We start from the raw sequence: 27,111 nt of genomic DNA on the forward strand, positions 1-27,111 counted from the left end.
CAATTTCAACTCAGTAGCCCCATTTTAAAGTTAGGCTCCGCATTGGCGCCCAAGATAAGGCCAAATAGAAATTTTGTTATCATTGAACGTATACACAAAAATAAATCATACTGAAAAAATGTCCTAAGAAACAAAAAACGATTATAAAATGTAAGAACCCACGTTGGACGCCATTATGCCTTTTAATTTCTTTCTTGTCCCTTCAAAGCATATCAATAACTGAACTTTTCCTGCGTATTAATAACTTAAAAAATTATCATCCTATTTCTTATTCTGGTTTATTCTGGAAAATTTTGCTAACTTTGTTTTAGACCACAATGGGAGTACGAACATCCAAAGTTTTACTATCGGTCAAAGTTGATGACAGCGAACATGATGTATTGTTGTTGTTGACATTACTTTCAATATCAGCATCATCATCCCCGCTGGTGCCATTTGTTGTCTTTGTGGCTGTTGTTGTTGTAATGGTTGTTGAGGCGCTGGTGATTGTTGGTGTTGTTGTAATTGGCGATGGATTATTGTTATCTTCAATGGTAAAGAGTATTGCAGCTGCCGACGTTGGTATACCATGAACTTCAACAATTTCCGTTATCGTTATACCTTCATCATCATCAGTCTCGAGCTGAGAATGAGGATAATACAACTGTAGCTGTGCCGGTTGACGATGTTGCTGTTGGCTGACACGTTTTATTATTTCACAAAATGGTGGCGTTGGTGTTCGTACACCATACATGGAGGATGATGATGTTGTGGATGTGGATGGTGTTACAATGAGCTCTTCAAATATGGGTTCTATGTCATCTGTACTGATCGGTGATAGATTGGTGGTAACTGTTTTGGAAGTACTACTGCTGCTATTCGATGAGTTGTTGGTCAACTCGTTCAGTTCGGCCATCATCTGTTCGAAACGTACATGGGCCACCTCGTCACTATCCCCATCGGTGCCGGCGGCATTGAGAGCATAATAGAGTTGTAGATCAGCATCATTGCCAAAAACGTTTTTGAATTGTTGAAATAACTTTTGAGTTTCGGTGTCGACGGTGGTATTGCAGTGGCCAGCATCGTCTTCGATCTCGACCTGATATTGTTGTGGCGGTTCGTTTGTAGTCCAAATAAAAAATTCATTTGAGCAATCTTTTTCACTTCGTTGACCTCGTCAAACTTTTTCGGTTGTTTTTGATTTTGTTTTTGAGGGTGTTAAATTGGTGGGAAAACTGCAAATAGAAGAAAAGAAAGTTGAAATAAAAATGAAAACAAAACTAAATCCTGTTTACCCACCCTTTATTCAGTGAACCGGTTTGTGATTCTTCATTACCGGCCTTGGATGAGGTTTGCGTTTGTGTAGAAGACATATTATTTTTACTGAATGGTGCCTGGAATGATGTTGATGTAATGGTGAAATAACCACCCGGTTTCGGTTTCAAGTGTCGATTATTGATTTGCATATGTACAGTCTTCATAAATTCAATTTGATGAGCTAATTTTTGGATTTGCTCCTACAAGAAAGAGACATGGAATTATTACATTAGGTTTAGTGGGGTTTTCAGCAAATTCAGCTTACCTTAAGTTCCTCATTTTCCTGATATAAATCAGGCGATTCATCTGGCACCAGTCCCACACCATTCAATGAAAACGATGCTGTTATACTTCTCACCTTGGCCTTTTGATCCCACTTATCACCCTGGCCTTTAAAGATGCGTGATATTTTGGGACCAAATACCAATGCAATTGTGGTGCTGGTAGACAACTGAGTTCGTATAAAACCCAAGGTATACTTGATGTCAGGACCAGCTTCGGGGTATATTAAAATGCTGAAAATGGAAAATATATCGATAGTGTTAAAAATATTATTTCAAGCAAAGAAACAGCTGATCTAACGTTGGGCGCCATTCCAAGGGAGTTGGATAAAATGGGACGAATCTTATACGAGGACGAAGTACGACAACAACAGTATGGATAACTTGTTTAAATTAAATGATGGGTTTTATTAATGGAAGTAATTTTTAAATTTTGGAGCTAAACGTTGAGCGCCATTTAAAATAATGGCTCCTACCATTTTTTTTAAATTAAATTAATATGATTTTTTAGCCCTATAGGTGATCTGCGCTGGTTTTTTATACCCTCCACCATAGTATGAAGGGTATATTAATTTCGTTTTTCTGTTTGTAACACATCTAAGTAATCATTTGCGATATAACCCTAAAATTGTACTTCCGAGTGCAAACTCTTAATATAGGCCCACGCTTTGGTATAGCAAGCCCTAAAACGGTACCAACCGATTTAGATACATTTTTTAACCGAACTAGCTGAAATTTGACATTTGAGATCCCAGTGGCCATGAAATTTCTCCACTAAAAATGGTGAAGATAGGTCAGTTTTGGTATGGCCCCATATAACGGTACCTCTCGATTTAAGGTATTTTGAGGATTTTAGGTACACATTCCGCCCAATTAGGCTCCAATTTGGCACTTGGAGTTTCAAGAGGTCAAAAGACTTCTGCACCATGAGAACTGTCCAATCCTTCTGATGTTCGGGTAGCGGAAAGGACGTTCCGAGACATCATCACAGCTGCTGCCGCTCGCCATATCCCTACTGGTCGAATACCCGAAGTAAGACCAAATTTCCCAGCAGAGGCGACGGGATTAGCAAAAGAGCGTGATGAGCTTCGTCTAGCCATCCCCAATGACCCCAGAATCAGGGAACTGACACTGGATGTTAAGAGGCTGGTCGGCGAACATAAGCAGAACAAGTGATTAAATCATCTGAAGAGTTGCAACATTGGAGCCGGTATAAGTAAATTGTGGACAACGGTTAAGTCACTCTCGAACACTGGAAGGATGAAAGATAGGACCTCAGTCACGTTTGGCAACGTTACATTGACTGACCAAAAGAGGTGCGCAAGTTATTTCAATCGGCAGTTTGTCGAGCACCCCGAGATTGACAGGGCAAAGAGGAGAGTATTACGTCGCATCAGATCTCTTCCGGCCGAGGTTGAACCACCACAGTTTACAATGGAGGGAGGATGTTGCGAATGCCATCAGGAACGCTAAATCATCCAAAGCGTTGGGCCCTGATGGGATGAACCGGGAGTAGAATATCTCACCAAAGTTCTTAACTTGTCGCTAGCCACCCTCATTGTTTCCGACGCCTGGAAAATGGGCAGGGTGGTCACGCTACGGAAGCCAGGCAAAGACCCGTAGCAAACACCCTTGAGGCCTTAGTCCTCCCCAGTATCAGGAATAGCTATCAAGTTGCTGATCTTCAGTATGGATTCCGTAAACAGCACAGCACGACAACACCGCTGCACGCCATCTCCACATATATTTGTCAAGGACTCAACCAGAGACCGCCGTGTGATAGAACAGTGATGGCGGCGCTTGACTTATCAAAAGCCTTTGATACAGTCAGGCACTCCACGCTGTTTGAGGACATTGGCAGACAACCCTTCGGCCAAGCTTGAAACGTTGGATAGTCAGCTATATGTGGGGACGCCAGTCGTACGTGGAATTAAGGAATAATAAGTCCAAGTCCCGTCGAGTGAAACAGGGAATTACCCAAGGTGGGGTGATATCTCCGGAAATGTTTAACCTCTACCTCTCCTGTATTCCGTCCCCTCCAGACGGCATCGAGATCGTAACGTATGCGGATAATTGCACGATCCTGGCGTCAGGTACAATCCCTGATGACATCTGTGAGAGACTGAACTCGTATTTAACAGATCTTACCACATTCATCCACTCGAGGAATATGCAGATTTTCGCCACAAAATCTACAGCCACTCTGTCCACCACATTGACAGCACAGTTTGGAAGAGAATTGAAAATGATTCAAACCTGTCAGAATGCCAACCTGAGAACAACAACAGGGTGCCTCCTCAAGTCTGCAGTGGACCACCTACATGAGGAGGCAAAGATTCTTCTAGTAAAACACCACAATGAGATGCATTCGTTGCAGTACTTGCTTGGATGTTATCGTGAGAGCCATCCCAATCACCATCTGCTGGCTAGGCCCGACACATTCAGGCATATCAGGAAGGATATTCATGCTCTAGAGAGGGAGGAACCCCTAGATCAACAGGCATATAAATCAAGTTTAAATAGTATTCTCACGGATGCAGTTGCTAAGGCCATCGCAGCTGAGGAGCGCCAGCTGCCACAGCAAACCAGAGTAGTTTTGGCTCGGGATATTGCAGTCGTCTAAATTCTTATTGGGCGGAAAACGACCGCACCGCACAAGACATCTGCCCAGTATGCTGTATGTGCCCGCACGACACAAAACACCTTTTCAACTGCCCCGCCAAACCAATTTGAGGTTCCAATGGCCCAGAAATTTCTCTACTATAAATTGTCAAGATAGGTCTATGTTTTGGTATAGCCCCCATATAACGATACCTCCCAATTTAAGATATTTTGAGGATGTTAGGTACAATTTTCGACCAAATTGGCTGCACTACAAATGGTGGAGATAGGTCCACGTTTTTAGCGTAAAAATTTGACATTTGAGGTTCTCAATGACAAAAAAACTTTTCCACGTTTTGGTATATCCCCCATATAACGGTACCTCCCGACTTAAAGTGTTTTGAGGCTTTTAGCTACATTTTTGTAGGAATGAGCTGAAATCTGATATTTGAGGTTCTCAGTGGTCCCGAAATTTCTCCACCAAAAACCGTCAATATAGGCCCATGTTTTGGAATAGACCTCATATAACGGTATTCCCCGATTTTTGGATATTTTGAAGATTTTAGCTATAATTATTAACCGAACTAGCTGTAATTTGATACTTGATGTTCTCAGTGGTCCCGAAACTTCTCCACGAAAAATTGTTAACATATGTTGATGTTTTGCTAAAGCTCCCATATAACGGTACACCCCGATTTTCGGTATTTTGAACATTTTAGCTACAATCTTTAACCGAACTAGCTGTAATTTGATACTTGAGGTTCTCAGTGGTCCCGAAACTTCTCCACGAAAAATCGTTAGCATAGGTCGATGTTTTGGTAAAGCCCCCATATAACGGTACACCCTCATTTTCGGTATTTTGATGATTTTAGCTACAATTTGTAACCGAACTAGCTGTAATCTGACACTTGAGGTTTCAGCGGTCACGAAACTTCTCCACCAAAAATCGTCCACATAGGTCCGTTTTTGGTATAATTTTAGCAACTAACAGGAAACTAATTATTACATTCTCAGAATATATTTTTTTTTTTGGTGGTGGGTATTAAAAGTTCGACCCGGCCGAATTTAATGTTTTTTAGTGGTTTCTCCTCTAAAAGTCCGGACGGGTCGGATCTTTTAACAGGAGAGAAAAACTTTCTAAATTAAATTTTGTCTTTTATTATTCTAATCTAATGGAAGTAATTTTTAAAAGTTTTGAGCTAAACGTTGGGCGCCATTCAAAATAATAGCTCCTACCATTTGATAAAATTACATTAATAAGATTTTTTCTTCGTATAGAATATCTGTTAAAGTTTTTCTCCTCTATAGATTATAGCAACATCTTCAGAGATATCCTTTTCAGAAAAGTCCGTTCTGAAGGTTATACTCTAAAGCTGGAGAACTATAAGCTTTTAATGTATATCTTCATAAAGAAGCCTTTTCTTGGAAAACTTTTATTTTATTCTACTCCAAAAACTTGAAGTAAATCTATTCGTTACCATTGTCACGTTCCTTTCAACGTATGTATGTCATGCCGCATTGCTGCACCATCACATAATTTGTGTTCATAAATTCAATTGGCTATCCTGACTCTTATGAATAAAATAACGCTAATGATGTTACTAACCCAAATTTCAGGCTATTCTTAACAACAATGGTCCCTAACATTTAACGAAGCGGCGCACATACATACAGCCATACATACACTTCAACTTCTAAATAGTATGCCGACCAACGAACACAAAGTTAGAAATACTTACTGTAATGCCACCATTGCTGTATTAACAATGGCAATATTATAAATGGCATACGAAATGAGACGCGCTTCATTGTACAATGATTCCGCATTGCGGACATTGTAACAGACACGTATGCCCCAGGCTAAGAAAAGAACTTCTCCAATAGCTAAGCTATGATCCCACCAATTATATGAGCATTGCTTAAATTTCAGACCATATTGGTCATTTATCTGGAACAAGAAAGAAGAAGAAGAGGAAAAAATGGGTCAAAATAACTTCATAGGAAATGAAATAAAATAGGTCATGAAACTTACATAAACTGCATAGGGCGTATCGCTAATTGTCCATGTACCCAAATAGATAAGCATTACCAAAAGTATGGGAACCATCCACTGCAACAACTGTTGATCGGTAAGTTTGACTTTATGTGCCGATTTTACGCGATACGTTAAAGAGACTCTGAAAGTAGGGCGTGAAGAAATTGTAAAATTCTTCAGGCTGTAATGTTGTAATATTTATCAGGCTGTTTAAATTACCTCCATGTCTTCATCAGCAGTGACGTGTATGTTATACAGAAACCCATGTGCCGTGTCCATTTTGTTGCGACACACCATGTCGTATCCAAGTAGGGAAATATGGCAACCATCTGAAGCAAGATAAAATTGTTAAATAAGTTTCTAATGCTAAATTTTGATTCCGACGCAGTGGTGAAAAAAATTCGATCTACATCTGTTTGTGTAATTCCACAAAGATCAAGAATGGACAGGGGAGAATTATCTCATATCAATGAGTACTGCCTGATTCATATTAAAAAATAGGTGAATTTCCAAATTACACGTATACCGTTTTTTGGTTAGAATGTTCTTACAACTTCAGGAATGAGAACGTTGGGCGCCAAAATTACAAATATACACTAGCGGTCATCTGAATAGGTTTGAATTTTTTTCTTTTTATATGTTAAGTTAACTTCTGATGTGTTCGTATTGCAGATCCATACTATTTACTTTTTGAGAGTCCTATACTATGCCAACATTCCCAAGAAAAAACTTAACGGTGTTGCCATATTTTCGGAGAATATCCCAATTATAATAAAAAATGTACGAAAAAGTGTCCAATTTTTGCGATCATCAGAATAGGTTTGAATCAAATAAAATTGAAAAATGTTACTACCCATGCATATATTGCGCAGTTTTTTTGGTTTAGTTTAGTAAAATGGAACATTCTGATAAATCCTACAACAAATTTGACCCGCTTTATTTGGAACGTGGGTTCAATTCTCAACATCGAAAAGTTACCAAGAACTTTTAGATAAAATCAAGAAATATTCAAACAAAAACGTTTTATAAACTTACTTTAAATGACTTTTTGATTTCGTTAGATCTCTTCTGAGCTTCGAAAATTATCTGAAAGCAAATACCAAGTGTTGCCATATTATTAGGATCGATAAATTAGAAAGGTCATTGAAAATATTTGGTATTTTAGTTCAAGTTTCATTTTTTAACTATCCTTGCAATACAAATTTAAGTATTATCATGCTCCCAAATCCACCATAATTGACCACATGTATCATAAATGTTCGAAAACTGGTCTGGAAGAATGTTTCTTCGACGACAATAAAGTAGAAAATTGTAATTCAAATTTAACTCAAAGGGGCATGATATCGCCGACTTTTATAGTGCTGTAATACGTATATAGTCAGGTTAAAAATGTTTTTTTCTGTTCACAAGTCATAAAACAAACACGAATAAGTACAATAGAATGGACTACTGAGGTTATACAGCACTATAAAAGTCGGCGATATCATGCCCCTTTGAGTTAAATTTGAATTACAATTTTCTACTTTATTGTCGTTGAAGAAACATTCTTCCAGACCAGTTTTCGAACATTTATGATACATGTGGTCAACTATGGTGGATTTGGGAGCATGATAATACTTAAATTTGTATTGCAAGGATAGTTAAAAAATGAAACTTGAACTAAAATACCAAATATTTTCAATGACCTTTCTAATTTATCGATCCTAATAATATGGCAACACTTGGTATTTGCTTTCAGATGATTTTCGAAGCTCAGAAGAGATCTAACGAAATCAAAAAGTCATTTAAAGTTAGTTTATAAAACGTTTTTGTTTGAATATTTCTTGATTTTATCTGAAAGTTCTTGGTAACTTTTCGATGTTGAGAATTGAACCCACGTTCCAAATAAAGCGGGTCAAATTTGTTGTAGGATTTATCAGAATGTTCCATTTTACTAAACTAAACCAAAAAACTGCGCAATATTTGCATGGGTAGTAACATTTTTCAATTTTATTTGATTCAAACCTATTCTGATGATCGCAAAAATTGGACACTTTTTCGTACATTTTTTATTATAATTGGGATATTCTCCGAAAATATGGCAACACCGTTAAGTTTTTTCTTGGGAATGTTGGCATAGTATAGGACTCTCAAAAAGTAAATAGTATGGATCTGCAATACGAACACATCAGAAGTTAACTTAACACATAAAAAGAAAAAAAATCAAACCTATTCAGATGACCGCTAGTGTATAAACATTTTTTTTGTTAAGACTGATGGTTTAAAAACAGATTTCCGCGTACACTGAAATGCAGAATCCTTTTCCTTCTCACTACATTGGGGCATTAACTTTAGGCATATCCGATAGCCTTAGATGGTCGTATCATTTTTTATATAATTTTATTGTAATTTTTTATTATAATATAAACATTTTAAATAAATAAAATAAAAATAACTTTCGGTGGATAAAATTGTAAAAAATTAATTTTTCAAAAAAGTTACAGTTGACAGGGAGAGAGACAACTGAGAGCTTTAATTCCCCGGGCGGTAAAACTTTTCATCCCATCAGGCAGAATCCCACGTTGTAGGCCCAATTTCTCTACTCCAGCCGCACGCCTCGCAGAACAACTCGATGAGTTAAGACAGATGTGCCCAGATGAGCCTAGGATTCCCACTCTTACGGAGAAATAAATAACTTGGTAAACCAACACCGGAGAGATAAATGGTTGAGTCACATTAACTCTATAAGGAGTCTAACATGTGCCAAAGTACAAACGGGGAATGTAGCTGTAAATTTCGAAGGTGCTGATGCGAAAAAATGCGCACTGAAGTTCTGCCAACAGTTTGTTGTACATCCCACCATACTGAGGCCCAATTTCCCTACTCCAGCCGCACCCCTCGCAGAACAAAACAGACGTGCCCAGATGAACCTGGGATTCCCACTCTTATAGAGGAAATAAATAACTTGGTGAACCAACACTGGAGAGATAAATGGTTAAGTTACCTGGACTCCATAAGCATTCTAACGTGCACCAACCCAGCGAACCAAATGTCGGATGTCCGACACATCTGAACAATTTCAGAAGCAAAATCGTTCAGATTTCGTTCCGATTCCGGAGAGAATGTAAATTTCCCTTCAAATATACCAATGTTTTTCTTTCGATTTCGGTACGAATTCATATCGATATGTCGGAAACAAATTTCACTTCCCACAACAACCACCTTTTGTATATACAGTCGAACTTTTTACAACGTAGCAAAAGGAGACCGAAGAATTACTACATTATAGAAAAAATTCGTCATAGAGGATCCAAGGCAAAATGGTTAATTTGACCCACATACATGAGTAATAAAGAAACAAAAGTGTATATATGAATAAACATAAATTGCAGTGTTTATGAGTTTTGCTTCTCTTTTTAGTGTGCACTTCAGTAAAAAGAGCGTTATGAACGTGTTTTGTTTCTCATTTATTGTGTAAAACATCAACTTTAAAAAAAAAACTTCGTTATAGACAGATTATTTTGTGTGAGATTTCCCACTTGAGCAATAAATTAATTAATAATTAATAAATAAAATTCGGAAAAAATCGGCTTCCGAATTTCCCAAGGATTTTCTTCTGATTTCGTTCCGAATTGTGACCGGAATCGATGCGATTTCGCTCCGACATTTCGTTCCGAAATTATGTCAACCACATTCATATCGTTACGATTTCGGATCCGATATCGGACGTAGTGTTCGAATTGTGTTCCGATGTCGTTACGATGTTTGTACGATTGGTTTGCTGGGAAAGTACACACGGTGAATGTAGCTTTAAATTTCGAAGGTGCTGATGCGAAGAAATGCGCACTAAAGTTCTGCCAACAGTGTGTTGTAAATCCCACAATGCGGTACAAGGAAAAAAGATCTGCATTAGTAGAGCAAAAAAAGAACACCACACAGTCTCCCCTCCACTATACCTGGGTATAGACGAATAGACGTTCTGGGAAACCGCTCCAACTCAATAAATAATTACCTGTTGAAAAACACATCACAACACCTTGAATCGTACTCCATACTAAAGCACTGGCCAAATACCATTTTTGCAGTTAAAGCTGGCAATATTCCTTGCTTGCTGACCTTGTCGTTCAAACATAGGACTGACAAAATACAGATAAAAAGCGATAACACTCCGAACAATTATCGATATCAAAATTAGTGCTGCCAACTAGGAACTTTTTCCGTTACATTTCTCTTGGGTTGAACTCTAAATATGCAACGTACACCACCAACGCATTCAGTTGCTGCCCAGCAAACAATTAATGTTCAGTCCTCAAAACGCAACAGAAATGAGGTATCTCCCGGGATAGAAACACAAAATCCTGCAACATCCACTGGCCTCTCACAAATTGAATTGATACATCTCATTACCAGCACTATCAAGTCAAATCTTGATGAAAAGTTGAAAACATTATCGACAAAGAAAGATATAGAAGAAGTTAAAACAGAAATTTCTTCGATAAGCTCCGAAATGAAGCAGCTTAGAGCTGAAAATCAAGAATTAAAGGAAGAACTGAAAAATGTGCGCAGATAATGTGAAGAAAACAAAAAAGATTTATTGTGGATGAAAGAGCAAATAAAAAGTTGCAAAATATTCATTAGAGGATTGAGCTGCTCCAGCGAACCTTTACAGGAAGTGAACAACATTTTACTTAATAAATTGGAACTCCCAGCAAAAGCAAAATCCGTCCGAAAAATACATGAAAGAAACGGGAAGATGAGTGCCGTAGTCGAATTCGCAACAGGAAAGGAAGCTGAAGATGTCATTCGAAATAGCAGAAAGTTGGCTGGGTCCAATATATATATAGAACGTGACCTTGAGCCTTCCAAACAACAATTGAAAAAGGTTACGCTTTGCCTCAAAACAAAAATAATGGAAATAAGTAAAGAACACAGAATCACGGTAAAAGAAGATAGAATCAGGATAAAAGATACATGGTTCACCTGGAACAGAGACCGCAAACTAATTGCTGGAAAAAATGGTGTCGAAGAAGAATTAAAGAAAATCTGTGGCGATATTATTACTAACTTAGATACAAGTTACGAATATCTGCTCTCGGAAACTTTATCAAAAAACTAACTGCAGCTCCCAAGATAATCTTACGAAATCTTACAATTCTTTCCTATAACGTCAACGGCATTGAAAACAAGTACTTACATCCTTCTTTTTTTTACCTTCTTAAACAAACATGATATCATTATACTCACTGAAACCCATCTCATTGAAAATAAATTTGAAAATGTTAAAAAATACTTCCCGGGGTTTAAATTATATAACATACCAGTAACAAAAGAACACACCTATGGGCGTGGAATTGGTGGGGTAATATTTGGAGTAAATAAAACTGTTGCAAACATGGGTTTAATGCACCGCGTTATAACATATGGAAATGTACACACTTATCAATTTTTCATGCAACCGGGACCGGTATTCACTGTCATTCCTCAATATTGGAGACCCGCTCAATGGACAAACGATTTTAATAACACGTGTAGACTGTTCGAAGAAAATGATACCACCAATCCGATTCTAATAGGCGATCTAAATTCAAGGATAGGAGAAATCACACAGGAATTAAATGAAGTCTACCAAGAACTTTTTGTGGCAGGATTGGAAACTAGAAAGTCTAAAGATAAGCATATAAACAGAAAAGGGAACCAACTAATCGAGCTTTGTACAAATAACAATCTTTTAATTCTGAATGGCAGGACACGAGGAGACCCGGAAGGAAATCTCACGTTCATAAATGCATTAGGTGAATCTGTGAATGATATTTGTGCAGTGTCCCACGAGATCCTAAATCTTGTCGATGAATTTGTAGTGGAAGACGTAACGTGGTCGGATCACGTGCCAATAAGACTGCGAATAAAAATAACAACAGAATGTACTGACTATAAACGTCTAAACTTGTTGCCCAAATTAGTATGGAATAAAAACAGTATAGATAGCTATCGCACAAATATTAAGAGAAATCGTTAAAAATTATTAAGTAGATCTAATGACCTGACTTTGGAGGAACTTGGAACCACAATAAAGCTATCGACAGTACCTAAATCGAAGAAAATAGCATCATTTACACCAAAAAAGCCTTGGTACAATTCCAAGTGTCATCAAGCTCGAAAGAAAATGTTTTCGCTACTGAAAAATTACAACAGGAATAAAACAGCCGAATCCAGAAGAAAATATTTAGACTCCGTAAAGGTATACAAAGAGATCTGCAAAACCAACAAACAGGATCATAATAGAAATATAATGCACACAATAAATCACGTCAGCAACACAAAGCAATGGTGGAAAGCAGTGAAAGAAATGAGAAATCAAACATTCCAAACAAGCTCATTGATATCTTCAGATACATTTAAGCATTACTTCAAAGAGCTCTTAAATCCTGAACAGAACGTACAGCAAATAAGCTACGCGCCGTTTCTTTGTACCGATCCAATACTAGACAGAGAAATTAGTTTGGCAGAACTTGACTGTATCTTGAAGAAACTGAAGATGAACAAAGCGCCGGGAGAGGACAGAGGATTTCCATAAACAACTCGTAAACAGATATAATAAAATATTAAATACCGGAATGATAGATAATACATTTGTCAAAACAGTAATATTCCCCATCCACAAAAAAGGAGATATGGCCGAGCCTTCCAATTACAGAGGAATTGCTTTCATGAACTGTTTGGCAAAGTTAATGATGGGTATTTTAAATGAAAGACTTTGCAATTGGGTAGAAAAATATCGTATACTTCCGGAATATCAGGCCGGGTTTAGGAAGGGGTACTCAACTGTTGATAATGTGTACAATCTGGCTTCTATTATTAGTCTAAAGCTTAATGAAGGTAAGAAGGTATATGCCTATTTTGTGGACTTCAAAGCAGCCTTTGATAACGTATATCGAAAATCACTAATATACAAGCTCTCACAACTTGGCATATCATACAAATTCCTGAAACTTATTGAGAATATATACAGCAATACTGAGTATGCCATTTGGACCGGAGACGAACTGTCGGATTATTTTGAAACCAACTCCGGAGTTAAGCAAGGATGTCTTTTATCGCCTATTCTTTTCTCCCTATACATAAACGACTTGCATGAACAGTTACAAGGTGGAATAAATATCCAAAATATAAATATAAGGTTGCTTTTATATGCAGACGCATTGTTATCCTGGCAGACGACATAACTACCTTACAGTATATGATTTCAAATCTTGAAAACCATTGTAGCATGTGGAATCTAAAAGTAAACATGTCCAAATCAGAAATCCTTGTATTCAGAAAAGGAGGAGGGCTTAGCAGAGATGAGAAATGGACATACAACGGAAACGAAATAAATATCGTAAATGAATATAAATATTTAGGCGTTATATTTACACCAAAACTGTCATTCTCGAAACATGTAGAAAAGAGAACAAACCAATCAAAAATGGCTATAAATTCAACTTGGAAAAACTTTTTGGAGAAAAAAGATGTAAACATACCAATAAAGTGGAATGTATACCAAGCAGTTTGTAGGGCAATACAAACATACGCGGCCCAAGCTTGGGGCTTCTCACACTTTGATGCGGTGGATAAACTTCAGCGATATTTTTTAAAGAAAATACTGAAAGTCCCAAGTTGTACACCAAATTACGCCCGCATGCTAGAAACATCGATTGAAAGCAGTCACTTGTATACACTTAATATGCATTTACAATACCTCTAACAAATAATGTACAAGTACAATGATCATCGACTACCGGAAAAACTTATTAATCTACTTCTTCAGAATGAAGGGTTTTGGGTAGCAGAAATAAATTAATATTAACAAACAAAAAATGAATGTCTTCCATGAAAATATGAGTTCAAAACTTGCAAGCCAAAGTAGAATATATAAATATTTAGATTTTACGCGGGAAGAAAATTATTTTACTGACTCTTACATTAGCGAACAGATTTCCTGGATTTTTAAAGCAAGATGTGGACTGATTAATCTAAATGGAACTAGATTCAATGCAAATAGCAAAGAAAGAAAGTGTAGCTTGTGCAACCTTAATCAAGACGAAACTATATTGCATTTCTTGGGAGAATTACCGGTTCTAAAAGAGTTTAGAATACGCATTTTTCAATCTGCGATCTTATCTCTCGAAAATGTGGTCAACATATTGGACGGCCGTGAAACAAATGATTGGAGCCAGCTCGTGTCTTATTTAAAAATATCTTTGAAGTATAGAGAAATTCTCATATGTCAATTTAATTCGATATGAAATAATGTAATTCTATTGATAAGACAGACGGTTATAATACCATTGTCTATTTAATGTCTCTTTTTCTCTTATTTACAATACATAATTCCTTAATATGCAATGTATAACTGTGCTAACATAAGATTGTAAATAAAGAAATATTGAATTGCTTATTCGTGCAAAAAACATTCATATACCTGGGTGGTAATCAGTGCAGCGATATTCAGAGTAAAACCATTCAGGGTCCTAGATCCAGACAGCATCTCGAAGTTCATGCACTGCCCTGGAATCTCTACACTCCAGCTTTCAATCCCACTGCACCAACATGGATTCCGGAAGGAACACAGGACCACTACTGGCCTAAATCAAAGTAGATAATTGTCGTGGACCTGGACTTGTCCAAGGCATTCGACACCATCGATCACACCATTCTACTGGACGACATTCTTTATTTCCCTTTGCCTCACATAATCAAGCGCAAGCTGTGGAGGATAATAAACTGCTACCTCAAGACAATATTGCAATTTCTGCAGGAAATTTCCAACTTTCGCCGCCTGTCCAGAATCCTCACTTTCTCCGAATATGCAGCCTGCATAAAAACGAAGGTTCAAAAGATGAATAGAGTGCTAAAAGCCATCTCTGGCACGTTTTGGGGGAAATGACAAAAAGGTCCTGCTGGCTACATATAAAGAAGTCCGTCGCTAAGTGTCCCAGACTGGATGCCATCTTTAAGCGATACACAGTAGAGAGCTCTTCAGACAACTCCGCGATCAGCAAATTCGCACCGCTACCGGATGTGTCAAGATCTCGAGCATGGACGACGATGTTCATCAGCAGGAAAGGATGCTGTCAGTGCAGCAACATAATGTGTTGCTCACCTGATAGTTTCTGCTGGCATATCATCAGCCAAGGCATCCCAACCACGACATAGTGGGTTGGGATTCACCCCCTAGGCACTTCCGGAGGGACATCCGGCAATAAAGCCACGACATCTAGGATATCATACCATCGGACATCGACCGACTGTCACTGTTTGCATCGTTGAAGGTCATTCATACCCGCGCCGTCCACAAGCCTTAAAGCTGTTCTACACGGTATGTTTTTTACATATTTGTGCATACCAACTGTCACTTTTTACAAATCTGAATTTTGTACACATGGTGTGAACCATACAGAAATTTCAATGGATGAAGGAGTTATGTGCATACATATGTATATTTTTCGAATAGAACGCGCTCTATTCTCGTCTGTACAACCAAAGGTAAACAGCTGTTTTGTTTGTACGCGGAATAAATAAAGAAAGCAACAGAAAAATAAAATTTTGCCGTGCAGAAGGAATCACATATGGGCGAAAAAAAGTGACAGTTGCTATGCATGAATATGTAAAAAACATACCGTGTAGAAACCCCATTAGAAGGTTATAACCCCAACCGAGTCCTACAACTACAAGTCTCTACCCAGATGTACAAGAACAATTCTGGCACAACTACGATCTGTCTGGTCTACCATCCTCAAAAACTATCAGGCCAGAATTGTACAATGCGTTGCGGACATTTGCCTCACGCTGTACAGACAGGGAACGAATAACACAACACATTTATTCTCTGGTTCAGCGCGGCCCACAGACATAATACTGAAAAGCTGCTTGCTCTAGCTGTGAAGGGAAAGATCATACGGACATGCCTGCGTGCTTCACAAATTACCGAGAGAGGAAGAGAGAGATAACAATTAAGCTGATTACGGCAGCCCTTCAACGACCATTGAATGAATGCAATAATGGATCAGCACTGACGGAATATGACATCAAGGTATACACAGACGGCTCTAAGATGAATTGTGGGGTCGCCACGAACGTCTTCTCGGACGATTTGTGGGTTCGACTCGAATGTCTTCTCGGAAGAAACAAGCACATATACAAGGCATGCTGCGTGAACACAGCCTCCAGAGGGTCGTCGTCGTCAGATTATGAAAATCGCCCGTAGTCCCAGCAACAGCAACCGCACACGCAGCATTTAACACCAGCGTTTGTTTTTCCAAACTCAGGAAATTCATCTTTTTGGCAATTTAATTGCAATGCCCTCCGAAGAAAGAATGAGGAAATAGTGCACTTCATTAGCCGGAAGAATATCAAGGTCGCGTCGGTTCAGGAAACCAAGACCAACAACAAGTGCAGCTTACAGTGTTGTGATGGCTACAACGTATTGAGGAAGGATCGCACCAGAAGTGCAAGTGTGGTATTAGCTTTCCTATTGCACCAGTCTCTTCAATACAGACATACATATCTCGTTTGTGCCTGACTCTAATGACCCGCACATGGAATGTATGGGGTTAGCAGTTAGGTGTGGAACTGCCAAGGTAGAGTTGCTGAACGTGTACATCCCGCCGAAAAATAGCTATATTTTAGGTTACAAGCCTAATATTAACCCACTTGTGTACGTCATAACCGTCTGGTCTTGGGGTACATTAATGCGCATCATAAAATGTGGCATTCGGTCCTCGCAAACAAGCAGAGGGGAACAGCGCTGGCTGAGCAGATTGATAGCTCTACGCCCCTACCAGAATTAGAGGAGAGTGTCATAGTTCTCCAGGCGTAACCATCGTGTCGGCTGGTCTGACAAATGACGTCACCTGACAACACGTCATTTCTCTTGGATCAGACCATCTCCCCATAATTATCTCCATTAGCAGACCGCCCGATTTCATTACCCCTAAACGCCTCACTTTTATCCATCATGGGAAAACTGATTGACCGAGTTTCAGAGAGTCCACTAATCACCGCTTCAGAGATCTGCCCACTTCTTCTGATGTTCTGGTAGCGGAAAGGACGTTCCGAGACATCATCACTTCTGCAGCCGCCATATACCTGCTGGTCGAATACCCGAAATGAGACCAAATTTCCCAGCAGAGGCGAAGGGATTAGCAAATGAGCGTGATGAGTTCGTCGAACCAACCCCAGTGACCCCAGAGTCAGGGAGCTGGCACTGGAAGTTAACAGGTTGGTCGGGCGGCATAAGCGGAACAAGTGGTTAAATCACCTGAAGAGTTGCAACATTGGAGCCGGTATAAGTGGGCAACGGTTAAGTCACTCTCGACCCATGGAAATTAGGAAGATAGGACCTCAGTCACGTTTGGCGACGTTACGTTGATTGACCCGACAATCGACAGTTTATCGAGCACCCCGTTAAGTGACCGGGTGTATAGAAGTTCTACGTCGCATCAGATCTCTTCCTGCGGAATATGGACCACCACACTTTACAATGGACGATGTTGCGAATGCCATCAGGAACCCTAAAACATCCAAAGCGTTGGGTCCTGATGGAATCTCCATGGTAATACTGAAACGGCTGTATGAGCCGGGCGTGGAGTATCTCACTAAAGTTCTCAACCTGTCCCGAAGTCTGGAAAATTAGGAGAGTGGTCCGTTACTGAAGCCAGGCAAGGATGCCAGTAAAAGTGAATAGTACAGACCGAATTCGCTTTGTCGCCCGTAGCAAAGACCCTTTAGGCCTTAGTACTCCCCAGCGCCATAAATAGCTATCCAGTTGCCGATCATCAGCATGGATTCCGTAAACAGCACAGCACGACAACAGCGCTGCATATATTTGACGATGATTCAACCAGGATAAGCCATGTGATAGAACAGTGATGGTGACGCTTGACTTATCAATAGCCTTTGATACTGTCAGGCATTACACGCTGTTTGAGGACATTGAGCAGACAACCCTACAATCAAGTCTGATTTGTGTGGACGCCAATCGTACGTGAAATTCAGGAACAAGAAGTTCATTACCCCTAAACGCCTCACTTTCATCCATCATGGGAAAACTGATTGACCGAGTTTCAGAGAGTCCACTAATCACCGCTTCAGAGATCTGCCCACTTCTTCTGATGTTCTGGTAGCCGAAAGGACGTTCCGAGACATCATCACTTCTGCAGTCGCCATATACCTGCTGGTCGAATACCCGAAATGAGACCAAATTTCCCAGCAGAGGCGAAGGGATTAGCAAATGAGCGTGATGAGTTCGTCGAACCAACCCCAGTGACCCCAGAGTCAGGGAGCTGGCACTGGAAGTTAACAGGTTGGTCGGGCGGCATAAGCGGAACAAGTGGTTAAATCACCTGAAGAGTTGCAACATTGGAGCCGGTATAAGTGGGCAACGGTTAAGTCACTCTCGACCCATGGAAATTAGGAAGATAGGACCTCAGTCACGTTTGGCGACGTTACGTTGATTGACCCGACAATCGAAAGTTTATCGAGCACCCCGTTAAGTGACCGGGTGTATAGAAGTTCTACGTCGCATCAGATCTCTTCCTGCGGAATATGGACCACCACACTTTACAATGGACCATGTTGCGAATGCCATCAGGAACCCTAAAACATCCAAAGCGTTGGGTCCTGATGGAATCTCCATGGTAATGCTGAAACGGCTGTATGAGCCGGGCGTGGAGTATCTCACTAAAGTTCTCAACCTGTCCCGAAGTCTGGAAAATTAGGAAAGTTATCCGCTACTGAAGCCAGGCAAGGATGCCAGTAAAAGTGAATTGTACAGACCGAATTCGCTTTGTCGCCCGTAGCAAAGACCCTTTAGGCCTTAGTACTCCCCAGCGCCATAAATAGCTATCCAGTTGCCGATCATCAGCATGGATTCCGTAAACAGCACAGCACGACAACAGCGCTGTCATGTGATAGAACAGTGATGGTGACGCTTGACTTATCAATAGCCTTTGATACTGTCAGGCATTCCACGCTGTTTGAGGACATTGAGCAGACAACCCTACAATCAAGTCTGATTTGTGTGGACCCCAATCGTACAAGAAACAAGAAGTTCAAACCCCGTAGAGTGAAACAGGAAGTTCGCCACGGTGCACGGTGGTCGAAAGCACTGATCTAGCGGCGCGAAATTCATAACTTGCAAACGAATTGAGATACGTCACTGAAATTTTGCACAAACTCAGTTTGTACCTGTGGGTAATAAGGGGCCAAATATGAACAATATCTGCTAATGTTTTGGTATAGCCCCCATATAACGGTACCTTCCGATTTTCGGTATTTTGAGGATTTAAGCCACAATTTCGTAGCAAATTAGCTGTAATTTGGTACCCATTTAACCGTACCTCCCAATTTAAGGTATTTTGAATATCATGACCACATTTTTAATACAACTTGGCAGTAATTTTGCATTCCGTGTTCTCTCTGTGTATAAAATCTTCTTGCAAAACATTTTCAATACTGATTTATGTTTTAATGTAGCCCCTTTTATGGTACCCCGATTCGTTGAATTTTTACTTGTTATCCCATATTTAATAATATATTTAGCTATTGTATGGTATTATAGTGCCTCCGAGGGTAGAACTCCTCCTTGCAAACATTTCTCAAGATAGGTCCATATTTTGATTTAGCTCCTATACAAATGCATAGCTAAATTTGTATGAATTTCATGCAAAATCCCTTATTTTAAAAGTGCAGTCATCAAAAGATTTGCAAATATTTGCAGCCTGAATGTGGTTATTCAGTATCCAGAGAGTCCAATTTCGTTCCCCAAAAAATAATCGGACCTAAGTTCGCCCAAGTTTACAAGATGCACTCTATGGAACAAGCGCGTACAACCCATAAAAACACTAAAAAATTGAATTTTTTGAAAATTTATTGCTATATAACTAAGTACCTCCAGACCTCAAACTAAGTTTTAAAAATTTAAATCACACCCTCTGCTATTAATTAAAAATATATCTTGTCCATTTTCATTACGAATTTATTTAACATTTAAACAAATATGAAGTTAATTTTTTTGCAACAATTTTTTAAAATCTGATGCAACAAAAACTCTTTCATTTGATAGTGAATAACTGAGTGAATATTTACAACAACAAAAATGAAAAAACAAAATCTTTGTCTGCAAAGTGTCTGTAATCGATACAATGGAAAATATTTCGCAATTTTATAGTTCGATTTTTTGACTTTCGGGCCGCTAGATCAGTGGTTTCGACCAGTGTGCGGTGGGGTGATATCTCCGGAAATTTTTAACCTCTATATCTCATGTATTCAGCACCAGAGGGCATCGAGATCGTAACGTATGCGAATTATTGCACGATCCTGGCGTCAGGTAATTTCCCTGATGACATCTGTGAAAGACTGAACTCCTATTTAACCGATATTACCACCTTTTTCCACGCGAGGAATATGCATATATACGCCATTAAATTTACGGCCACTCTCTTCACCACATGGACGGCGCTGGTGGGAAGAGAGTTGAGTACCGAGGTCGATGATAACTGAATTCCGACCACAGCTATCTGCGACAAACTGAAAAGTAGGAACCTCCTCCTGTCTTCAGTGGACCAAGTACAGCAACACAATGAGATGCTTTCGTTGATTGGGTGTTACCGTGAAAGCCATCCCATTCACCATCTGGTGGGTTGGCCCGACACTCACAAATACACATCTAGAATGATCTTCACGTTCTAGAGATGGAGGCCCAATGATACAGGAGAGAATCCCCTAGATCAACAAGCTACGGTGTGAATAAAGTCATCGGAGTACATTCCCATCTATCGCAGCTGAGGAGCGTCAGCTGTCACGACAAACCAGAGTAGTTTTGGCTCAACTACGCTCTGGATATTGCAGTCGCCTAACTTCTTATAGGACAAAGATCGATAGCACCGTGCAAAACATCTGCTCAACATTCGGCATGGGCCCGCACAACACACTGCACCTTTTCAACTGCCCTGCCAAACCTACTAATCTAGGTCCAGTGGATCTGTGGAATCTGGAACTGGAGATAGACACAGAGCCACATTGAGCAGAAGAACGAACACACAAACATACAATAATAAACACTGTCCAGTCCTGGCTAGAGATGGGCGCGTGCCTAAAAAATTAGGCACGAACATGCACGAACACGGACCAAAATTTTTATGCACATTCACGCACAAACACGGCGTTTTTCGAGAAGGCACGAACACGCGCACTCACGCACGAAATTACAAAAAAAAAAGAGAAATCGATATAGGTGTACATTAATTTGTTTTTAACAAGTAAAAAAGTATCAGTCGGCTTTGCCGACAGAGATATACTCTCAGCCTGTGTGGATTGAAATCCTTTTTTCCAAAAAACCTATGTATTTAGGGGTGTTTTCAAAAATTTGGGCGTATGAACCGACAAAAGTATGGATAGGATTAAAGCCACTAGAAAAACCTTCGGTAAAAATGTCCAAGGATACTCAAACAGACCCAGATGTTGAACATTTGTGTGGGTGGTACCACAAGGATTGGACAGATAGGACCCAAATTTGAACATAAAGTAAGTTTCGACAATATTTAGTGATCCAAAGTTTGGACCAAATCGGTTGCTACGTCTATGAGAAATCGCACGTACCATTTTAGAGATTATTTTCTAACTTTTGTGGGCACCATACGCTTTCGGGATGTTTTCTCAAGAAGTATGCAAGTTGCATCAAGTGAATTATCCAAAGTGAATTTATCCAAAATTTTGTGTGGGAGGTACCCGAGGGACAAATATAGTCCATATTTAAGATGTGTAAAGTATGGACACAATTTTTCCGACCATTTTTGAACTTTTGGGGGGGAGGTACATGAAGGAGTGGACGTATGTGGCTTATCTTCAAACTTAAACTAAGTTTGCATAAAATATAACAAAGGCCAAATTTTGAACCGAATCGGTTGATCCGTTCGAGAGTTATCGTGCGCTCCAGCCAGACAGACAGACGGACTCCAAATTGTCTGAAACACATTTCGTCCAAACAAACTTGGGGTCTAAAACCATTATTTTGATGAGGCACATTTTGCCCGTATGAAAGTGTAGCATTAATGCTGAGGGTATAAAAATATTCATATGTACTTCTAATTTTTCTATTCTTATTTAAAAACATTATTTTGTCCAAGTTAAAACTCAAAAGTCTAGTTCGCCTTTCGTTGAGAATATTTCCAGTAGTGGAATTCTGTAACTCATTTTTCAAGTTACCGACAAATATCGGTAAAATTGAAATGCTTATAATTTCGGTAATTAACGATATTTTCGGTAAATAAACAACCAAAATAAAGCTGTTGCTAAATTCTACCAATAGCAACAGTGCTGTCAATTTTTATTCATACTTTTCATTCATAATTTTGCGTTTTAATGTTACCGATTTTTGTCGGTAACACAAAAAATGAGTTACAGAATTCCACTGCAGATGTGGAAAAATCTCTATTTGCTGAGATGACGAGTATAGCCATTTCATGGCTATTTGTTTTAAATATTTTAGATTAGACTGTTTCCAAATGTTTAAAACATCAGTCTGGCTAGATACGGCACTCGATAATATGTATCAATTGGAGACTTTTTCATTTTTCGCCTTTTTGCCATTTTGATCCAAAAACTCTGATAATTCGTGTAAATGTGGCATTGTAATTTAATGCTCATTATATGTTCTCACTTTGTATATCAAGTAACATTGCTTTTACATTAGCTAATAAAAATCATCTTCTTAATTGGCGGAAATAAAAACGTCCCTAGAAGATGTGTCATTGTTGGTACAAAGCGTTTAAGCAATGATTGTTTAAAATATCTTACAACGTTTTTTGGGCAGTTAATCAGTTTTCTCAATTCAGGAAGAGGATGTTTTTCAATAACATCATCCATAACAGATAATACAGTCAGATAAACATCTGATTTGCAAAGACAGTATATTGCGTTAACCCACAGAGTAGTTTTTGCATTTGATTCTCTCATGAACAAAACAAATGGCAAACAAACATGATTTTTTTCACTCATACTCTGGTCTCTCCATAACAAAACGGCAATAAGTACCAGACTACAAAAAACGAAGCAAAAAATGATAGGAAAATTTCGGTCGGTTTTATATTCTTGTTCGATGTTCGTATTTAGTTGGGTATCTTGCACGACTTCTAAAGAAGGCCAAAAATTTAGCACGATCGTGTCACATAGTGCAGATCGTGCTTAGTCGTGTCGTGCAAAACCGTGTCGAACAAAAAAACACGATCACGCACGGTCAAAAATGCATTCCGGCACGACACGCACAAACACGGCGTTTTTCGAGAAGGCACGAACACGCACTACTCACGGCACGACACGCGCCCACCTCTAGTCCTGGCACGTCCAGACATCAGCTTTAGTATGAGTCTGTGATTCTGACAGGGCGTGGATCTCAAAATGGATTTTTGTACGTAAGGGGTCTGTCCGAGACATATTTATGTGGTTGTGGAATTTTAGTAGGGCACTTGGAGACAGTTGGACCCTTAGTTGCTTAAGTTGTTTTTCACGAGAAGGGTTTGTTAGGAGAAGGAAGGGACTGGGTGGAGGTAATCCTCTCACATAGTCATAGGGACATAGGAAGACGTCGATCATACTGATAATTCTCTTCTGGAATATTTTATAACCCCATGGAAGACTAAATAACAAATTTCAGAAATTTTCAGACATCGAAGGACCACAAATCGGGGATTTTTAAAGAATATTTTTTTAGACATCGAGAGACCACAAATCGTGGATTTTTAAAGAATAGTTTTTTAGACATCAAAGGACCACAAATCGCGAATTTTTAAAAAATATTTTTTCAGACATCGTAGGACCACAAAATGTGGATTTTTAAAGAATATTTTTTAGACATCGAAGGACCACAAATCGTTGATTATTAAAGAATATTTTTTAGACATCGATGGACCACAAATCGTGGATTTTTAGAGAATATTATTTCAGACATACAAGGGCCACAAATCGTGGATTTTTAAAGAATATTTTTTCAGGCATCGAAGGACCACAAATCGCGAATTTTTATAAAATATTTTTCAGACATCGTAGGACCACATATCGTGGATTTTTAGAGAATATTTTTTCAGGCATCGAAGGACCACAAATCGTAGATTTTTTAAGTATATTTTTTCAGACATACAAGGGCCACAAATCGTGGATTTTTAGGACCACAAATCGTAGATTTTTGAAGTATATTTTTTCAGGCATCGAAGGACCACAAATCGTTGATTTTTAAAGAATATTTTTTAAAAAAATCAAACCAAAAAATATATTTGCAACAATATTTTCCAACAATAAGTTTTTCTCTTTTGTTGTTGCCATAATATGCAATTTATGTACCCAATCTCTATAAATTTGGTGTTATATTTGTCTACGCATTGTCTAGATTCCGCATATATTTTTTAATTTATTTTTTGAGGGTTTGTACGGACTCTGGGACAGGATAATTTGGATTTACTTCAAAATTTTTTTATTATTTGTTGATTTTCCGCAAAAATAATAATAAATTTTATAACTATTTGAACATCTACGAATAGATATGGAATGCTGTTAACGATTTATGCATACATTTTCTCATAACAAAAAATAAGATATTTTTAAATATTTTTTCTTTATATGACAATAAAAACCGCTATTTTGCTCGCATCGTCCAATTTTGTGAACGCGAACAGATATGAAACCAGAATTTTTTTCTTAACCTCCATGCGAAAAATTGTAAATGTGGTCGCAAAAAAATTTTTTAATTTTTTTTAAATGGAATTGCAAAGGATTTTTTGTTTTTGCAATATATACTTTTGTCTCCGATGAATATTTCGATGTGTTACAAACCGAATGACAAATTTAATTATACCCTCCATATTATGGTGGAGGGTATAAAAATTGAAAAAAAAAACATATCGTGAATTGCATGCAATCGATCAAAACTACATATGTATATATGGAAGGTATATGCAGATCTGAACCGATTCTTACCAAAAAAATAGCGTTCGACCTTTGGACAAAAAATTACCATCCTAAATTTTCTCTCGAATAGGGATAATAAATGGAGAATGTGCCTAAAACATTCAAATTGCGTGAAATAGGCAACACGCGAACAGATCTCAACATGTACTTAAATCAAAATGTTTGAACATTTTTGTGAAAGGTACCGAAAGGAGTCGGCTGATATACCACATCTTTAAACTTGATGCAAGTTTGGAAGAATTATTATGGTGTGCAAAATTTAGAACAAATCTTGTACTCCTCTCTAGAGTTATTTTCCGCACTGCCCTTAAGTTTTTACAGCTTTAGCTTTATACTGTCTTCATAGCATCAACTACCTGCTGTAAGAATTTTTAAACGATCCAACAGTTGGTCTTAAACAAACAACAATTCGAAAATAATTTATGTCTCGAAGAAATATTAAGGTAGGAAAATTTTGGAAAAATCAGTCTATTTCTTCGAAAGTTATCGTGCGCCCCACTTTACCAAAGAATTTTTAACCTTTGTGGGCCATGTCTAAATTTATCTCTGCTTATGAGACAAATATAAGGTATGAATTTGAAATAATCTAAAACGTTGGGCGCCAAATTACAATGATTGATTTATTTTTAAAATTTTAGCCTTAGCTATTTGGCTTATTAATTTTGTCGTACCGAAATGTTTAGGAAACCGAAAAATGGCGCCCAACATAAAGTTTTGAGTTCTGTCATATATTTTTCATGGCCCACAAGACACTGACATCTGGAAGACTTTGACGTCTGTCATTGGCAGATTGTTACTCCTCCTTCATCTGCCTACTAATGATAACGATTATCAAACTGCCCAGGATATAATTTCACCTCCGTCAGGGGAAATATTATTGGACAAGAGATGGAGAAATTCCTACCTCTCCTAACTCAAATCCTAATTCCTATATACATATGTATGTACCAATAACTACAATAAATCAAAGGAATATATTCTCCTTAAATATTAATTTATCACATGATTAATCAAATAACGTATGGATTTTCTACATAGAGCCGACCAAGTTTGAATTTTAAATGAACAAACATTTTTAAAACACAAATTATATTCATTCCAATTTGTCATAGTTCCTTATTGACATTCAATTACCTTCTCCAATAAGCAACGTTATGATGAGCTGCCACCATTGCCTCTAATTGTTATAACCATGGCAATAAAGTGATTTGTTTGTCCAACACTTCATATAACACGCAATTTGGTAGTAAAAAAATTAATGGCTGGATTCATGCAGCAGCAAAAAATCTACTTTTATGGATAAAACATACATAGCCTGTCGATATAATGAAACTAATTACGCATACCAAACTGAAATGGTATCGTCCATATCAAACATCGTGGGGATAAAAGATTGGCTGAACGTAGTACTATCATTAGAACTTTGAATAATGACCTAGAAAAAAAAACCATATTTTCGTCGCAGACTAGCGTTATGGTGACAGTGTGTTGAACAAATTATCCTCTAATTCAGAGTGATACACAACCTGGATACCTCATATAACAAGGTACATAAGCGGATGAATTAGACTACATTCAAAAGCTTTTCAAGTTATTCAGCATATGTATACGTATGTATGTATCTGTTTAACTTCATTATGGCCGTAAGCTATAATTTATTCATAAGGGACAATCACACAGACGTCCATCCATTGGCTGGCTGTATGATGGGTGAATAATGTATTTGTTTTCAATGTCCTTGTTTTAAACCAATAGTATTTAATTATCTTGGTTACGGCAGTATTAATTGGAAAACTGAAATCCAAACAGAACAGAATTCAAAGAATATTTTTTGAGGCACCAATAGACCACAAATCGCGGATTTTTAAAAGTATTTTGAGGCACCAATAGACCGCAAATCTCGGTAATCTTGGATTTTTA

The 27,111-nt window shown here is 38.3% G+C and overlaps 2 protein-coding genes across 2 annotated transcripts in view; both read right to left on the minus strand.

Annotated features, from left to right (window-relative positions):
* The window catches only part of LOC141394700 (zinc finger matrin-type protein 5), a 345,637-nt gene extending 334,778 nt beyond the window's left edge, over positions 1 to 10,859 (minus strand). Inside the window, exon 1 of the mRNA XM_073969486.1 lies at positions 10,853 to 10,859. The gene's annotated coding sequence lies outside the window, so the exon portion shown is untranslated. The remainder of the gene's footprint in view (positions 1 to 10,852) is intronic.
* Positions 257 to 27,111, minus strand: part of LOC141394696 (probable G-protein coupled receptor CG31760) — a 262,519-nt gene continuing 235,664 nt past the window's right edge. Inside the window, 6 exon segments of the mRNA XM_073969480.1 lie at positions 257 to 1,214; positions 1,279 to 1,496; positions 1,562 to 1,811; positions 5,918 to 6,126; positions 6,211 to 6,355; positions 6,433 to 6,542. Coding sequence (XP_073825581.1) covers positions 308 to 1,214; positions 1,279 to 1,496; positions 1,562 to 1,811; positions 5,918 to 6,126; positions 6,211 to 6,355; positions 6,433 to 6,542 — 1,839 coding nt within the window. The 3' untranslated portion in view covers positions 257 to 307.

The sequence above is a fragment of the Musca autumnalis genome, unplaced genomic scaffold, assembly GCF_047663935.1.
Source record: "Musca autumnalis isolate F117 unplaced genomic scaffold, ASM4766393v1 scaffold_2, whole genome shotgun sequence".
Lineage (NCBI taxonomy): Eukaryota > Metazoa > Arthropoda > Insecta > Diptera > Muscidae > Musca > Musca autumnalis.